This window comes from Lissotriton vulgaris, chromosome 7 (genome assembly GCF_964263255.1).
Source record: "Lissotriton vulgaris chromosome 7, aLisVul1.2, whole genome shotgun sequence".
In the NCBI taxonomy this organism is placed as follows: Eukaryota; Metazoa; Chordata; class Amphibia; order Caudata; family Salamandridae; genus Lissotriton; species Lissotriton vulgaris.
In genome coordinates this window covers 789,801,940-789,821,117 of record NC_141695.1, presented here as the reverse complement: position 1 = coordinate 789,821,117, position 19,178 = coordinate 789,801,940, and the positions used below count along the sequence as shown (strand labels likewise).

At 47.7% G+C, this 19,178-nt stretch overlaps 1 protein-coding gene across 1 annotated transcript in view; it reads left to right on the top strand.

The window, feature by feature from the left end:
• The window catches only part of RNF213 (ring finger protein 213), a 2,876,335-nt gene that overhangs the window by 2,778,214 nt on the left and 78,943 nt on the right, over positions 1-19,178 (top strand). Inside the window, exons 62-63 of the mRNA XM_086931045.1 lie at positions 4,328-4,405; positions 5,708-5,905. Of these exons, the coding sequence (XP_086787171.1) occupies positions 4,328-4,405; positions 5,708-5,905 (276 nt within the window). The remainder of the gene's footprint in view (positions 1-4,327; positions 4,406-5,707; positions 5,906-19,178) is intronic.

The following is a 19,178-nucleotide window of genomic DNA, read 5'->3' as shown; positions in this document are numbered from 1 at the left end:
TCCAAATTTAGTGTGGCTTTCTGAATGAGGGTGGTGAGTGTGTGTCACCGTCATGGGGGGGGTGGAGGGGGGGAGGGGGGATTGGGAGTTGCATTTTCTTCCCTTTTTTTTTTTTGTCTTTCTCTTTTTGTCACCGAGGTGCACGTTCACGCCAGTAGGTGCATTTGAATGGACTACACAGGCCGAGAGACCTGCTTGCTTTGGGACTTCCTCTCTCTACAATGCACAGCACCGATGATTGACTGTTTGACCTATTGCTCTTATTTCCTGCAGGTACCTAGATTGACTGGCCTAGCTTTATCTTTGCGGTGTGCCAACACCATCGTTTTGATTTGGAATGCTCCCCCTGCGTGGGGAAATGTGAGGCACCTCGGTGCTCCTTTCCTGTGTTTCCTTTTGTTGTATGCAAAATAAAAATTTTACAAAAAAAAAAGAGACATGAAAAAAAGTATGATGCCAGATGAGGTGTTAAAAGAACAAAAGTGGGTCAGATTAAAAACCAAATACGAGCTATAACAAATACTACGATCCCGAGAAGATAAAGGTGATTAGGAAAAATGTAGTAGTAGTATTGGAAAATGGACAGCTATAGAGCATGGACAGACATGTTCCGCACAATAGTTTTAAGGAGAATGTTGCAGGGGCCCAAGAGAGGGCAAACCAAGTTGAATCCTCTGTTTGACTTTTGTCTTTTATGCACTATCCTCACGTTTTGCTCTATTTCTTCACAAATTTAATGACTTGTTATGCTACATGTTTTTCTTGTGTTTCTCTTTTGTTTCTCAGTGTGTAGGATGGGGAGATGTTTTAAATTAACTTTGAATATTTTATTATCCTTTTATTACTCATCTTTAGGTTTTATTACAGTTGGTATCTTGTAAACACCCCTTTGTTTTACCATAATACTGTGTTCCATGGAACTCCTGATTCTCTGGGAGTGCAGGTTAGAATGTTGGTGACAACCTGCTGAGGTGTTTGACAGACTGTGCAATTTTCTGTTGGAGACACCTGTTCATTTACAATAAAACCTGTTTTACTTAGTTGAATCCTGGATTTCTTGAGATTACTTCACTTCAATAGACATCATTTAGACAACCATGAAATCCATCAAATAAGTGCTGGCAATGTATGGCCAAGGACAAAACCTCTGCTGATTGCCGCCCTCCCTCAGGCAAGGGCTATCTGCATTTCATGGAGCCACCTTGCTGCTGTCACCAGATTGCAAGAGGAGGGACTGCTTTCTGAAAAATGGATCTAACCCCTGGCCATCTAGTCAATCTCTACCAAACTCAACCCCATTATAAATCTGATTGGAGGATGCCTATTGAGCCCAAAACTTCAAAGGAGCCACAAGAGACAAACATTACTTGGGTCAGGAAACTGATATGCTACTTTTGTATATCATCACTGGAGAGCCTGCAATGTCCGAACCTGCTCATAAAATTAGATTGTCAGTATTTGTCCTTTCACAGTTCTGTGGGAAAAGGTTCTGATGTCTGAAGCCACTTGACCTGACTGTGGAATCTGTTCCACCATCTTTACGGTTCAAAGCTACCAAGTTTAAAGTCACAATGAGTACCTAACCTTAATGTCCAGCTTCACCTTGAAACAGGTGAAAACGTTGGGGCCTCTATGTGTCTTTGGGCCCAGGAGCAAACCTGCCACTGGAAAAATCACGACTTTGACCAGTAATTTTCAAGACCTGTCTCCCTTGAGATTGGTAATCATAGGGAGTACTAAATAGTATACTGGCCCACTACAAAATGTGCCTACATTCAAAAGTCTGTGAGACCAGTTTTGTCCTTAATTGGCTTCTGAACTGTTGAAAGTGAACAGTAACTCACCAAACACATTATTGTCACATGGATTGCAACCATGTTGATTGGGTGATGAGAGTATGTATTTTATTAATACTGAAAACACATAATCTGGAGCCGCAGCCCAATTATTTGTCCAGTGCTGTACCCAGAGTCAATAGATGATTCATAGGGCCAGACAAATCATGGCAGACACTAGTCTACTCCATCATATTCATTTTGCCTAGCATTTCATGGTAATGATTACACATTTCATCCAGTAATCAATTCATCTAATATCGCTTGAGGCTACCCTCACCTATATTACTATTGGCTCTTTTAGCGGTTACACCTAAGCCTCTGGTCATAGTGAACTAAAGGTCCCCCCTGCTTGTAGGCCATGTGGATGGTTTAGCTTTTGTAGGCCTTCTTCACCACAGCGAAACCATCAAAACAGATCTGTCTTTATCAGAGTTAAGAGGAAGGCATGGGATTTGTGCTATGTAAGGAACATTTCCTTCTTTCATACTCTTACCAGAGGCATCATGATCTGTTGGGTACTGACACGTTGAAACATCTCCAACTAAAGTAGGGTTGTTCTGCATCCCTGGACCCCCTCAATAGGACAGGCATAGGGCCTCCATGCCTAGGTGGATGTTACTCAAGGGCCCACTGACATTTGCCAAATCTCACCATGCCTCAGTGGAAGGCAAGATAAGTGGACAGTCTACCCAACAGAACTTGTTTGTGATGCTTCTACCCTACACACAATCATGCATAGCATCAGTCACCCTGATCAGAGTGAAATGTTTAACATAAAAAGTTGAGGTTCATCTAGATGTGTTAAATACCTATGCTATAAATGAAAGTGTTTTTATAAGAAAGTCCTTCATCATGCTTACATGTAAGATTACATACAATCTCAGAAAAATGTTGAATCTAGTTAGGACAAGCCCAATTTTTAACAACTTATATATATGTTCCATCTCCTGAAAATGATATGAAAAGTTATGTGGGAAGGTTTTACACAACTAGTACATTGGTTGTTTTTGCGCTGATGGTGGTCTGTACCATTAGATATTCACTGATTGTGAACTTGGGGGAGTTCAGAAAGACCTCTTTTAGGATAATTTATCCATGAATCTTTAATAACGTTTAGAGTCTTGTAGAATTTGTGGCAAATTATTCCATAAGTGTTTTACCTTTTTCAAATGTTAATACGCTCTTTTTTTCTTCATTGTGTGATCTTGTTTAAAGTTTCTTGCATGTGCTTAGGGCATTTTTATATAGACATTAAAACTCTACAGAATGTTCCTTTTTTTCTTTCTGCTTGTTCCTGTCTACAGAAATTTATAAGTAGAGCTAGCCCGGAACAAGACCATTTTTCTGTTAAAAGAGAACGCAAGTAAAGTGAGTGTGAGTGGTTAATAGACGTTTTCAGCAGCTGAAAATACTGCACTGCAGTATTGAGACCGGAAGCATCTCTGTAGAACGGTCATGCTCCATACTAGCAGTTGGTGTCGCAGTGTTTATACAACGTCTTTCAGCAGGCTCATGGATCACTGAAGTCTTCATTTTCTTATATTTACCAACAGAGAAATTCTCATATGTAGGATTTTGTTTTCCACTTAGATATTTTAAGTTTCACCCTCACTTTGCAGTCAGGAGTGTTCACATTTAATTCCAGATTTTTTCCTCAGGAACCTGAACAGTGCCTCACTATTTGTTTCCCGTCTTTCCTACAACTGTAAGGAGTCTGAAAACAACCCTCACACTTGGGGTAGTTTTTCTTCCTGACTTCCACAGGGAAGAAAATATGTTCAAGTGAATTCTGAAAGAATGGTGCTAGATTCACCTGGGAGGCAAATAACAAGCCGCAGAGGTTTATAGAGGCTACAAATAACAAATACTAGAAAAATATCTTGGTGAGACACATATTCTACCTAAAGGCAAGTTTTACATTCTTGTGCAGGCTTCTGTAGAGCGAGGTTAAAAAAGATCTAGAGGTATCAGACTGGACATAACTGACATACGCCACCAGCATTAAATCATTCACCACCACAGTATTTTACTTGTTCTTCTTGCTCATTATCATTAACTCCATCAGAACCAAAGACCTTTTTTGTAACGAAATCATGTTGGAGCACAAAGTTCTTGATGTTGAAGAGCTTTAATATTGATTAGTTTATCACCATCAAAACTATATTCTGATGGATGCTTCTACCAACAGTTTGCTCACTTAGCGAATCCCCCAGACTAAAACTATATTCTGATGGATGCTTTTACCAACAGTTTGCTAACTTTGTGAGTCCCCTTGATTCCTTGATTGGAGCCAGGCCATGTAGTGTCACCTGCAGGTGCTGAGGTTCTATTCAAGATTTTCCAGATTCATATAGGAGAAAATCGAAAATGCTCATTATTGAAGGTCAAGAAACTTACCAAACAATGAAGCTCTCAACAATAGCAATGGTTCAAAACATTAATAATTGATGCAATAACCAGTTTAACGTTTAAATTCTGTTTCTCTCTAGGGCATCCCAACTTTGGTGTGCAGACAGGATCGCAACTATGAGAATATATTTGCTGATATTAGGATGAAAGTGCAGCAGGTGAGTAACAAGCTGCATAACAATTATTATTATAATGAGCAGGGTCTATGTAGACCGTAAGTCATCAGTGAGGTACTACCATTGAGAAATAAAGGTTGGTGAGTCATCGCATACACTTCTAGTTCCTTTCCCTGTAGGATGTGCTCCAGCTGGCCCCTGCAAAGTGTCATATTGGCTTCTATCCCTGATTAGGGAAATCCAGAAGAATATGCAAGCTTTGGCCTCTGCCTTTTCCCTGCCATATATATTCAGAGATTCTTCTCTATGATAACCCTTGAGCTCTGCGAACATCTTCTCTTCCCACTTCCCACACTCTTCTCCCTCTAGTTCCATGGTATCTATGTGGTATCCCAGAAGGAAAAGGAAGACCTAACTTTTTGCTCACATGTTAAGGAAATCACCGCATTGATGTCCTGCTATCTGACAGGTCCTACCTAACTGACATGAAGGTCTAAAAAGTTTAGTTTTATTTCAGCCCCTGTTTTCAGAAGTTAAGTATAAAGTTGTAGATTGAAACTCCCTGTTGCATTCCCAGTGATCACACTATTACTTTTATGGCATGACTGTGTTTTCTTAAAAACTAAACAAATAAGCAAATTATAGATGCCATTTTATGAGTAACTGTCTAAAAGTGTGTCATGTTTCGTGTGACTGCTTCCAGTAATATCCTTTAATGCTTTCCGCTGTCTCTCACTACAGTCAATTTAATTCAGGTGAACATCCTATCACAACTCAACTTTGCTACTTTCAATCTGGTGGGAGCTAAATTTACAAAAGTGAAAGGCCATGGTGAGAGACTGTATGCTTAGTATACATAAACCAGCATATGTCAAGTTGATGCGTTCACATTTTGTACACACTTCTCATCAATCTGACCGGAAGTGCTAAGATATTTACTTCTGCATTTACATGTTTGTGGTAGTAAACTGAAGCTTTCTGAGCGGGACAGTAAGCTTAAGGAGAAAGATCTGCTGGAATAGGTTATGCAAACCATGTGGCTGATAATCCAGGGTTCAGTTTCCTTTTCTTACTACCAAACTATATAGCTGATTGGCATTATTCACTGCTTGTCTCATCTCTTTCCTTACATTGCACACTGCGCAACTGAGTTCAGAGTTCACTGCCTCACCACTCACCCCATCTCACACTTTGACTGGTTGGCACCTCTTTAATGTTTCTTCCCCCTAAACTTTACAATAAACTACACATTTCATCGGACTCACTCTGAAGTGCATTACCTATTGCTGTTGTACACAATCTCCAGCTCTCATCTTTTCTCTCTTGTACCATTTTTGCTTTTAGGATACAATCTCCAATTCCATGATCAACTCCTTAAGTGGAGAACTCCATTCATACAGTGATATATGTGAGGCTCTGTCAATGACTGAGGTGACACTTGGCTTTCTGGCCACAGCCGGGGGAGAACCCGAACAACCACTCATCCAGTATGTTGAAGATGTTCTCCAAATGAGAGGTCAAACAAATGCTCATGTCTTGGAGGTAAGTGTTTTTGAGTAGCAGCCTCCTCCAGCCATTGCACTTTGCCATGCATGAAAGGTGGTGATGACTAGATTTGTGCACTGGGCACCAAACTGTTAAATACTGCTTCTGGATTCTGCAAATCCGGCACAAAACATGAGCGCACAAACATGAGACCTTTTTGGGAGAGTTGTCCATCAGCAGTGCGCTCATATGGCAGGGGGCTGACACATTCTCATTATTAAAGAAAACATGCAATCTTCCACCATAATATAGTTCTTTTCAACATAGAACATACAGTTGAGGCTAATCAGTCTGATGTCATTTTGATGGATGTATCTAACCGCAAATTCCTCAAATCTTGAATACCGGAGCTGAAAAGTTTGCAGCAGCTCCCTTGCCGGTAGGTGGCATTGGTTCCATCTTGAATTCAGGATGAAGCATGGGTGTAACATCACTGGAGATATATTACACCACCATGGTGCCCTGACAGATTCTTTTTTTCCTTCAAATCATTAATGAAGATCCAAATTTGCTTCTACAAAGATTTTTCACAAAATAATTCTCTTTTTCAGTGCTGAAGGATGTCTTCCCTTAAAATGACAGGATTTAAGACTCCTGTACCTGCTATAGACAGATGTCCATATCGACCTCGGTCTGTGGTGCTTGGGTCCAAACTCATAGTCTCATGCACAAAAAGGCAATTAGGGAGCAGAAAGCAAAACTTTTAAAGTCATGAGCGCCAGGCTCTGCGTTGGTTGCGCTCAAGTGCAGATTCCAAATCGCACTTGTCTCTTTGTTCGAAGTAGTTGAAGGAGATGGAGAGGAAACATTTGAAGAAATGATGGGATGACTCCTAACACAGACACCATTTCCAGTCAGGTGGTGGGTCTTCCCATTGTCCACTCCTCTCCCTTCAGTGGAGTACTCCTTCAAACCAAAGGTGGTGGACATCACACTTGGGAAGAACCTCTGCCAACCCTGGTCCAGGTTGACCCATTTGCTGGCCTGGGGCCAATTCAGCACAATTCCTGCACTCCCTGATTGTGCTGTTTAGGCACACGTCTGTGTCCTCTTGTGTGCTTCCAGTCTGTCTCCAACAAGGTGAAATAACATTGATCCACATGGCCAGGAAAAAAATCTTTAGATTGCACCTGCAACAGTCCTATATCACTTATAAATGTTCATATCTGAAAGAGACACGTTCGTGATAGATTCCTTACCTTAGAATATCCCCAGGCGTCAGACTGGATCCGGAAACTTTTGCGTAGCAATACCCCTGCGCGCCGGAAGGCGTCGTCTGCGGCTCCGCGTCCGTCGTCGGCGTCGTGAGCGCCGGAATGACGTCGTCGGAGTACTTCGACGGCGCCCATGCGCGCTGACGTCAGTTCTTCTTTTTTCCGCGCCAGCTAGCGCAGATCCGGAAGAAGCTCTACCCCCAGTCAATTTTTGACTGAACTTTTTGATCCTTTTGATCTCTCATTTTTGTCGAGTTCTCGACTCTATCGGTGCCAGGGATGCCCGGGTTCAAGCCTTGCTCGAAGTGCTATCGACTCATGTCGGTCACGGACCCCCATCGCCGGTGCCTGAAGTGCTTAGGCCTCGACCACGACGATCGGGCCTGCTCCGACTGCCGGGCCCTGACGTCGAAGGCTAGGCGGGAGCGGTCCCGCAAGAGTCTTGAGCTGAGGCAGTCGGCCCCGCGCCGCTCCCGGTCCAGGTCCCACGGGAGATCGAGGGACAGGTCGCGAGGTCGGAGTCATCGAAGCTCCGGAAGTGGACACCGATCGTCTGGTTCCAAGTCCTCAGGTAAGAGGCATGAGAGGTCGGAGCGACATCATCGATCCTCCGACCCGCCCCGACGCTCGCACGATGCGGCCAGGGGCTCGGGCGACACCGCCCACGCAGCTCTGCGGGAGTCGCAAGCGACGACGCCTGCCCCACACCTTCGGGTCCCTGGGCACGGCGCGACGCCGGAGGAGGTCGAGGGGTACCTCATGGCCATGAGGGCCCTTCCTCCTCAGTCGGTTCCCGTGGCGCCTTCGGGCCGATCGGTTCCGTCTGGAGGTCCTTCCGGGTCGGGTGCTTCGGCTCCGACGCCGCTGGGGACTTCGGTCTCGGCGCCGCAGGACTTCACTGGATCCGGCTCCGGATCCGGGACCTCGCCGGTCGATCTTACAACCTCGCCGGTGCCGTCCCTTCAGGTGTCGCCCCCGGCAGCCAATGTGGTTGCCGCCCCCAATATTTCCTGCGGTCCTACTCAGGCGCCGGAAGGGCACCGCTGGGCGCCGATTCCGACGGCCTTTGGGGATTTTTATCTCCACGAGGAGGCCCTGTCTGCTAATCCTGGTTTCCAGGACACAGGTGACGAGGAAAATTGGGAGGGGTCCGAAGACCCTCTGGCACAAGATTGCCAGTCACAGCAGGACTGGACATATGAGCTTGGGGAGGCCAGTGGTATTGACACATCGCCAGACACTGGATTTACCTCGCCTCCGACTGTGGCTTCGGAGGCGGGTTCTGCTTATAGCGTAGTGTTGACGAAGGCAGCTAAGGCCTTAAACCTTCAGCTCCCCGTCGCGGCGGTGAGGACTAATCTCCTCACTGAGGTCCTCAAACCGCAGTCAAGCTCCGTGGAGCCCATGCTGCCGTTCAATGAGGCCTTATGTGACGTTCTTCTGGGCACTTGGTCCAAGCCCGCCACAGGCCCGCCTGTGGATAGGAACGTGGCCAGACGCTACCGCCCGGCCCCGGGAGACCCATGCTTTTTGTCCACCCATCCCACCCCCGAGAGTCTGGTCATCCAGGCCTCAAACTCCCAGACCGCATTCCCGTCGGCCCCGCCTGACAGGGAATCCAAGAGATATGAACAGTTCGGGAAGAAGGTTTTCTCGTCTGTTAGCTTGGGGCTGCGGTCTGTGAACACCGCCTGTCTCTTGGGCCGCTACACCCACACTCTGTGGGACACGGTTGCGGAGGTGCTGCCAAGATGCCCGGAGGAGGTCCAGGCTAAACTCGGCCAAGCCCTTGCGGACGGCCGAGATGCAGCACGCTTTTCTATCCGGTGTGGGCTGGATACAACGGACTCACTGAGCAGGGCGATGGCAACGACGGTGGCGGTTCGACGCCACGCCTGGTTGAGGTCCGCCAACTTCTCGGCCGATGTCCAGGCCACACTCCTGGACATGCCGTTTGATGGCCGTCGCCTCTTCGGCGACAAGGCAGACCATGCGCTGGAACGTTTCAAGGACTCCAAGGCTACGGCCAAGTCCTTGGGCCTCATGGCCCCACGCCAGCAAACGGGTGCCTTTCGCTCCCTTCGTGGCCACGGAAGGGGTGCCCCACCACGTACCGTCAGCCACACACCGCAAAATGTCCAGCAGCGCGGTGGCGGACGTGGAAACCGCCGTGGCGGCGGTCGGGGACCGCAGCGAGGCCAGTCCACACCTCCCTCAGCAGCACCTGCCTCAAAACCTTCCTAGTCCGAGTTTTCAGGCCCATGTGACGCCTGTGGGGGGCAGGGTTCGCCATCACCTCTCCCACTGGCATACAGTCACTTCGGACAGGTGGGTGCTGCAAATTGTCCGAAGGGGCTACTCCCTCCCCTTCGAGGCATCCCCTTCATCCATGCCACCGCAATACCACCGTGTGTCGGGGGATCACTTGCAACTTCTGCAAGAGGAAGTCTCGGCCCTCTTGGCCAAGAGGGCCATCGAGCGCGTTCCTGGGCCAGAAGTAGGGTGTGGATGTTACTCCCACTACTTTCTGGTGCCCAAGAAGGGCAAAGGGGGCCTACGCCCTATCTTGGACTTGCGGAACGTCAACGGCTTCCTCCGGACGGAGAAGTTCAAGATGCTGACTTTGGCTCAGGTTCTGGCTGCCCTGGACCCGGGAGACTGGATGGTAGCGTTGGACCTGCAGGACGCCTATTTCCACATCCCCGTCCTGCCGGCCCACCGGCGTTACCTGCGGTTCACGGTAGGCGAAGAGCACTTTCAGTTTACCGTGCTCCCCTTCAGCCTTACCAGCGCCCCACGGGTGTTCACGAAGGTGATGGCGGTGGTCGCAGCTCATCTGCGCAGGCAGGGGGTATCAGTCTTCCCCTACCTCGATGACTGGTTGTTGAAGGCGGGCTCGCCCCAAACAGTCGTCAGCCACCTCCAGACTACTGCCGACCTCCTGCACCTGCTGGGGTTCTCCATCAATTTGCCGAAGTCACACCTGTGTCCCTCTCAGAAGCTCCTCTTCATCGGAGCGGTTCTCGACTCGGCGCAGTTTCGGGTTTACCCACCCGAACAGCGGGTTCGGGATATTCAGGCTCTGGTTCCCATCTTCCAGCCGTTATCCCGAGTCTCAGTCAGGTTGACGCTGCGGCTTCTGGGACTGATGGCCTCCTGCATCCTTCTGGTGCGTCACGCCAGGTGGCGGATGCGGGCTCTGCAGTGGGACCTGAAGTTTCAGTGGGCCCAGCATCAGGGCAACCTGTCCGATCATGTCTTGATCTCGGAGGGCACTGCGAGACAACTCCAGTGGTGGCTCACGGACCGCGACTGGGTCAGTGGCAGATCCCTCTCCCTGCCCCACCCTGAGCACGTAGTTGTGACGGACGCGTCCCTCCAGGGCTGGGGAGGCCACATGGGAGAGGCGGAGATCAGAGGCCTTTGGTCTCCGGCGGAGTCCCGGCTCCATATCAACCTGCTGGAGCTTCGGGCGGTTAGTCTAGCACTGAAGGTATTCCTCCCCTCTGTCCGGGGACGTGCAGTGCAAGTGTTCACCGACAACACCACCGCCATGTGGTACTGCAACAAACAAGGCGGAGTGGGGTCGTGGACCCTATGCCAGGAGGCTCTGCGCCTATGGCAATGGCTGGAACATCAGGGCGTGACCCTGGTGGTTCAACACCTGGCAGGCTCTCTGAATGCCAGGGCGGACGAACTCAGCCGTCGGTGCATGATGGATCACGAATGGCGTCTGAACTCGGACGTGGCGCAAGGTCTCTTTCAGCAGTGGGGAGAGCCTTGGTTAGATCTATTCGCCACAGAAGAGAACGGGCAATGTCATCAGTTCTGCGCGTTGGAATTTCCAAGGCGGCACTCGCTCGGAGACGCTTTTCGTCGCGAGTGGAGCTGCGGTCTGTTGTACGCCTTTCCGCCTATACCACTTCTGCCCAGAGTGCTGAAGAAGATCATGCGCGACCGGGCCCAGGTTATCCTTGTGGCTCCGGACTGGGCACGAAGATACTGGTATCCCGAGCTACTCAGCATGTCAGTCGATCCCCCGATTCGTCTGCCTCTTCGGGAGGACCTTCTGTCGCAGCAGCAGGGGACGGTCCTGCACCCGAACCTGTCCAGTCTCCACCTACAAGCTTTGAAGATTGAGCGGCGGCAGTTGAGGCCATTTGACTTGCCTCCTGAAGTCTGTGATATCATTCTGGCAGCCAGGCGTCCCTCCACAAAGTCGGTATACGCCTGCAGGTGGAACAGATTTGTGGCATGGTGCACAGCAAAGGCTGTGGATCCTCTCTCTGCACCCCTTTCGGAAGTGCTGCTCTTTCTTATTTCCCTTGCCTAGCAGGGCTCTGCTCTGGGCACTCTTAAAGGGTACCTTTCTGCTCTATCCGCCTTCTTAAGGCTACCTGATCAGCCTTCTTTATTCAAGTCCCCCATTGTAAGTAGATTTCTGAAGGGCTTCACACACATGTTCCCTCCTGTTCCCTTCGTGATGCCCCAGTGGGACTTGAATCTTGTTCTCACTTATCTGATGTGTGCTCCCTTTGAGCCACTCCATAACTGTCCTCTCCGTCTTCTCACGTTGAAAACTGCCTTCCTGGTTGCCATCACCTCTGCCAGGAGAGTGAGTGAGCTCCAGGCTCTTTCTTCTTCTCCACCTTTCCTGTCTGTTCATCCTGACAAGGTGGTGTTAAGTACACGACCTTCCTTTCTGCCCAAGGTTGTCACGGCCTTCCACATCGGGCAGTCCATCACTTTGCCCACCTTCTTTCCGCCTCCGCATCCCTCGAAAGAGGAAGAGAGGCTCCACCGTCTGGATCCAAAACGTGCGCTCTCCTACTACTTAGATCGCACACCCCAATTCCGGGTGGATGACCAACTCTTTGTTGGTTACGTGGGCGCGAAGAAGGGAAAGGCTGTACACAAGAGGACCATTTCGAGGTGGATCGCCTTGTGTATTCAAGCATGCTACTCCATGGCGAGGAAGGAGCCCCCGGCTTGGCTGCGGGCTCACTCCACTCGGGCCACGGCGACAACAACTGCCCTGGGCCGAGGAGTCCCCTTACAGGACATTTGCCAGGCAGCTACGTGGGCCTCGCTGCACACGTTTGCAAGACACTACTGCCTGGACAGTCAAGTCCGGAGGGATGGCTTCTTTGGCCGTTCCGTCCTCCAGGACTTTCTGGTGTGATTATTGGTTCGCAGACCCACCACCGGGGTTGGTATTGCTGGGGTATCTATTCTAAGGTAAGGAATCTATCACTAACCTGTCTCTTTCAGATGCACAAGTTACTACTTGTGTAACAATATATCTGTAAGGGACATTAGTTAGTGATAGATTCCTTACCGACCCACCCATCCTCCCCGTTCTGCGAATCGATATCTAGGGTTAAGGTCATCCCCTTTCAGGGCCCTAGTTTCATGGCACCAGTGTTAGTTCTATCATGGCTCTGCGTATCTGGCGCGGAAAAGCTGTGTATCAGAACTGACGTCAGCGCGCATGGGCGCCGTCTAAGTACTCCGACGACGTCATTCCGGCGCTCACGACGCCGACGACGGACGCGGAGCCGCAGACGACACCTACCGGCGCGCAGGGGTATTGCTACGCAAAAGTTTCCGGATCCAGTCTGACGCCTGGGGATATTCTAAGGTAAGGAATCTATCACTAACTAATGTCTCTTACAGATATATCGTTACACAAGTAGTAACTTGTGCGTCAACATTTTAGCAAACATTCTGGTGACTAGATTTAGAAGTGTTGATGTCCTATCTCTTGATTACCATTCTCAAGTGGTATTTGTTCCAGTACAATTGTCCAGTTCCGATTTAAGAAGCATTGAACATCTCCTGTGGGATTAAAATCTACAAAACGAAATTCTGGCCATTTAGAGTCCAGGAGCATTTCCCCTGGTGCCTCTGGATATAGAGTCAAAAAAGACAGAGGCTATGGGTAAAAAGGTGTTCTGCTCTGGGAACCACGCACTGAGTTCTAGGGATGCCAAGGGTCTGCCAGCTAGGTACACCAATGCACTCTGGGATGTGGTGGGTATGGTGGTGTATTGTCTGCCTAACCACCTGAAGGAGAATATGGCAGTGATGGTCAGGGTGGTCCTAGACACTGTTCATTTTGGATGTGGTGGCTAGGACTATGAGATATTCTGTTACCCTGAGGAAGCCTGGGTCTGTTTCACACTTCTTTTTTAGGTGAGGTACAGGTTAGTGTGATGGATATGCCATTTGATGGTTCTCACCTATTCTCACCTATTCAGTGACAGTGCTATATCAAGCAGAGAGGCAGGTGTTTGAGGGTCATGGGCACATAGTTAATTTGCATATCTGCAGCTCCCCCACTACTGCAGAACTCATGGCCCTTCCAGCACGCACACTAACCTGGTTTAAGAATGTGTTGACGAAAAGAAGGTTAGGGTCGCTGTATGAAGAAGGAAGGCGTGCACTGGAGCCCACCGGGCTCCTGAAAGAACTTCAGGAATGTCTTGAACACTGCTGTAGCCGAGGAGTAGAGTGCGCAGCATGTGGTGACCAGGCTCCCCCAGGCCTGTTAGAAGAGTGGGCCAGCATCTTACACAGGGCACAGAAGTGACAGTAGTAGAGGCAAGCCTTCCATCAGGTTAGAGAACTGACAACCCTAATGCTAGAACTTAGGGAAACAGCACACCTGGGCACGGTGGATTTCACATTAGGCAGGCACATCAACACTCAACATTTAACATGATAACTGTACTATAAAAACAGTTCCTAACCAAATGATATATTTACTTGATTTATTTTTTCATTTTTCTAGTTATTCTCTTTTTTTTTTAAATACAAAAACACATATATCCCCCAGTATTAACACTTATTTCTAAAAAACACAGGATGTACTTTTTTTCAATTAATACACTTATTTACTTTGGTACTCTGTAAACCAATTGTCAGAAAATCACAGTTGTCATATTTTTCATTTCATTATTACATTCACAAATATTTCAATGATCTCTCTGATCAAATAATCAATATTTTAAAAACATTAGTCAAATTAATGATGTGCAGAGACTGGCGGCTTGTTGACAAACTAATGCTAGAAACAGAAAAGTGATGATGGGATGAGTCTAATGTATGATGCAGTGTGACTGATATTGCTGTACCTAGCTTGCTGTGTCCTTAGTGTGCATCTGATTGCGACACCCCTGGCGGGTTTTGATGGCGCACCAGGGTTACCCGGTGCACAGATTGGGAACCACAGGCCTAACCAATTCTTAGGCAGAACAGAGCTCGAGGCAGGCCAAAGGCAGGCAGGGCCTGTGACACTCCTCCTCCCCTTCATCCTCATGTACCGCCTGGAAAACCGCTTTAGTCTTCCCTCCAGTTGGAGAGGCATTGTCCTGTCTGAAGATGGACTAGTGAGGAAAGCAAATTATAGAAAGAGGATATTCTCTTCCCTTCCAGCAGAACCTCCTAACTCTCCCAGATCCCTCTGCCTCAGTCTCTCCGTTCAGAGGATTACGCTCAAATTTTCCAACAGAAGGTGGTCACACTATTGAAAAAAAAATAGAGCAGTAGAGTAAGTCCAAGAGCAGGGCAGCAGTGTGATTCACATTAGTTCCTGGTTTCCAGAAAGGCAGGTTGTCTGCTTTGTGCTCCTGGACTTAAGGACATATGGAATCCATGTAATTCATTGACACAGCCTGCTGGACTCTATTCAGTATGGTTTTAGAAATGCACATACCAAGGAGACAGCATTGGTAGCAGCTTTGGAGAAGCTGAGATCAATCATAGATGGGGGCAACAAGGCCGCACTGATAATATTGGATCTCTCGGCGGCCTTTGATACGGTCAGTCATACCATTCTGATTGTCCGGCTTGCCAAGTTAGGGATAAGCAGCCTTGCCCTCAGCCTGATAAAATGCTTCTGCCATAGAGAGTGCAGCATGTTGCACTAGAATAGTTCATTTCGGATCAGTTCTGCCTGCCATTTGGAGTGCCTCAGGGCTCCTCACTGAGCCCTATGCTGTTCAATCTCTACATCAGGCAGATCAAATAATTTGGGTTCTTGATGGTGTCTTACGCTGATGAAATCCAAATAGTGGTATCAATATTGACCAATCCCAAAAACACCACCTCAAGATGTCTCAAATAAGTATCTGGATGATCTCAAATTGTCTAAAGCTTAACTTCGAAAAAATGGAGGTCCTTCTCCTGGGCTCAGGCCCGTTATTTTGGTCACCAAGCTGGTGACCTCAGGAAATGAGGGAACTTACCATGCCAGTCTGGAAATGAAGAACCTAGGGATTGTCTTTGAAAATAAACTCAACTTTGAAGATCAGGTTAATTCCCTCGCGCCATCAGTATTCATCACATTAAAAATAATAAGAAACATTTCTCCTTCATACCTGCAAATCTTCATAAAACAGTGGGTTTGAGGCATATGAGCTGCAGATCTCACACTTAGCATTTGATCGCCAACTTGTGTTGGGCTCGGATGATTGAATGTTGTTGTTGTCTTGGAAGAAGTCTTTGTAGTCACGAGATAGGTGACTCCTCCCTTAGACGATAGTGCGCATGGGCATCAACTCCATCCTTAGATTGTTTCTTTCCGCCACTGGGTGCGAATGTAACTTTTCCGCACCGAAATTCTTCCAAATAAATTTTAAACAACTCGACCCTCGACTCAACTTCATCAGCTCGATTCCGGTCATCGACGCAGCCATTGGGCCTATCCACTCCATGAGGCGTGCAACTCATGGAAAGGACGCCATTCGAGAAATCCCCCCAGTGTGGAGCAAAATTCCCGCACAGTGACCATCACAAGGTCTGTAACCTGTGCTTATCACCTGAACACGACGAGTCCAGCCTGTGCATCCTTTCGATCGAAGAAGACCATTTGAGATCGAAGGGCCCGTCGACACATCATGCAGAGATCAGCTCCGGAACCAGTGGACATCTTCGACAAAGGCCCAGATGTCCCAGAAGAAGATTCTGAAGATCTCGAAATCGTATCTGAGGCAGATGACTCCGATGACTCCATCACTCCGGATCAACGTGTGAGTACTACTGCCCCTACCCCAACCCCCCCACCGAAATCGAAGGCAATGGTCAACACTCCGCCTGCTGGGCCCAGTTACGACCAAAAACTTACTTCAGGAGCCCCGTCCTCGAGCCCGGCTCCGAAGAAAATCTAAAAGCCTTCTGGTAGCTCCGTACTGAGCAAACCTCAGGTGCACATCCCACCAGCGCCGTCGGCACCAAAACCAAAAGAAGTTCCGACTCCGAAACCGGTTCCGACACAGTCGACTTCAAAAGATAAACTCCCAAGCCCATACACAAGCCAGCTTCAAATGCTTCCACACCGAAGAAACCAGCTTCGACTCCAAAACCAAGATCCACAGAGCCAAAACCTACGCCAAAGGACTCTATCACACCTCCTAAGGCTAAAGACAAACACAAACGACAACCCCGCTCAGAACTGAAAAAAATCCATGCCGAAAGCGGTTCCTCCAGAAGAAGAGCTTTTTTATCCTGATCCTAAACCGAAAAAGATCTATATTGATCCAGAGACAGGACATGTTACCACTGCACCATATAGAAAGAGGAAGTTAGACACAGCACCTGTTCCTCCAGTGCCTGTGAAGAAGGACTCTGCCACATCACCTATGCACCCTTCTTCTCCTATACTTCCTTCTAACCCACTTTCTCTCCCTAAACCTATTACACCTCAAAGTTCTCCTCCTCATTTTTCTCCACCTCATAACAATGATGATGATGATGATGATGACATGGGGGTAGGTGGTGACCCAGATGACCCTTTTACATACCCAAATGACCCACCTGATTGGAAGTACCCGGTCCCACAAGACATACCGTACATCTCAGATCCACATCCATACCCCTCAAAACCATCTCCTCCAGAAGATAATATTGGTTTTGGACACTTAATTAATAGAGCTGCCATCTTTCATGGTGTCACAATGCACTCAGATGAGGCAGAAGAGGACTTTTTATTAGATACTTTTGAACAATCCCAAAAGTCAGTACAAATATTACCCATGACTAAAGGGGTAATTAAACATGCCCCCGAAGTGTTTAAAGATCCTGTACGTGCTAGGATTCTAAACCCCAGAATAGAAAAGTATAGGCCTGCCCCTGGAGATCCTGCCTACATTAAGGGACAGCTACCCTTAGATTCTCTAGTCGTTTCCAACGCTAGAAAGCGTGCTAACTCCCAAACCTTAGGAGAAGCGCCACCTCCTGATAAAGAATCTAAAATGTTAGACGCTTCAGGTAAAATAATAGTTTCCCAAGCAGGCAATATCTGGCGCATAGCTAACACACATACACTGCTCGCAAGATATGACAGATCCCATTACGACCAGTTAGAAACACTACTACAGCTTTTGCCTGACCAATATAAGAGAACCGAAAAATCATCTAATCCAAGAGGGTAAGCTAATCTCAAATGCATCAATCAGATGTGCACTTGATGCAGCAGACACTGCCTCTCGAGCAATAAATACCAGTGTCCTCCTTAGACGCGACGCATGACTACGCATCTCCGGTTTTAAACAAGAAGTCCAGACTACTATCCTTAACCAGCCATTTAACCAACAACAGCTTTTTGGGCCGGCTGTAGACACAGCACTAGAAAAGATGAAGAAGGGCACGGAGACTGCCAAATCTATGGGAGCTTTACAGTCCCCACAAACACGAGGCTCCTTTCGTCGCTCCTTTTACAGAGGAGCCTCTAAACATATGGGAGCAGACAACTCATCTTCCTTTAAAGCCAATACACAAACATCCCCCAACAGAGGATATTTTAGAGGCGGATACAGAGGAAACAGCAATAAAGGAAGAAGTCGAGGTAACAACACCAATCGTACTCTCCCACCACAAAACAGTGACTTCCTTCCGCTCCTCCCACAAAATTCCACTCCTGTCTGGGGGAGATTAGCACAGTTCCTACCTGTCTGTAATCCCATCACAACATACAAGTGGGTGAAACAAGTTATCCAGTATGGTTACTGCCTAGAACCTACAGCTACCCCTCCACATATACCACCCAGACAGCGTCCCATGTCCACAGAACATCTTACACTACTAAAACAAGAGGTTCTCTCATTGCTTCAAAAAGACGCAATAGATATAGTTCCCTTACAACATCAGGGAACAGGGGTTTACTCGCAGTACTTCCTAATACCAAAGAAGGACGGGACACCACGACCAATTCTCGATCTCAGGCCCCTCAACCTATATATACACTCGGATCATTTTCACATGATCACTTTACAACATGTGCTCCCACTGTTACAACAAGGTGATTTCCTTGCCACACTAGATCCCAAGGACACCTACTTCCACATTCCCATACATCCTTCTCACAGGTAGTATCTAAGGTTTGTACTAGACGGACAACACTATCAGTTCAAAGTCCTTCCATTCAGGGTGACAACTGCACCGAGAGTGTTCACAAAGTGCCTTGCAGTAGTAGCAGCACATCTCAGAAGACAACAAATCCATGTCTTCCCATATCTTGACGACTGGCTCATAAAAGCCAGGTCATTCAGTCAGTGTGTTCAACACACTCCTCAAACAATTCAAACATTACACAACTTGGGGTTCAAACTCAACTACACCAAGTCGCATCTCCAGCTCTCTCATATACACCAATATCTGGGGGCTACAATAAACACCTCTACAGCTCTAGCTCATCCCAGTCCAGCCAGGATAACGAGCATTCAAGCCTTAGTCACAAAATTTCAAGACCAACACTCTCTCCCAGTCAGAGTGTTTATGCAACTCATTGACATGATGGAATCTTGCATTTGTATTGTACCATATGCAAGACTTCAAATGCGTCCATTACAAGAATGTCCAGCACATCAGTGGAATCAATCTCAAGGAACACTTACGGATCTTGTGTTGGTGAACAGCCGCATACATCGTTCTCTGCAGTTGTGGAACACCAAAAACTTGTCCAGAGGGCGACCGTTCCTCGAACCTGTTCCACAAATAGTACTTACAACAGACGCATCTCTCACAGGATGGGGAGCTCATCTCCTAGACCATAAACC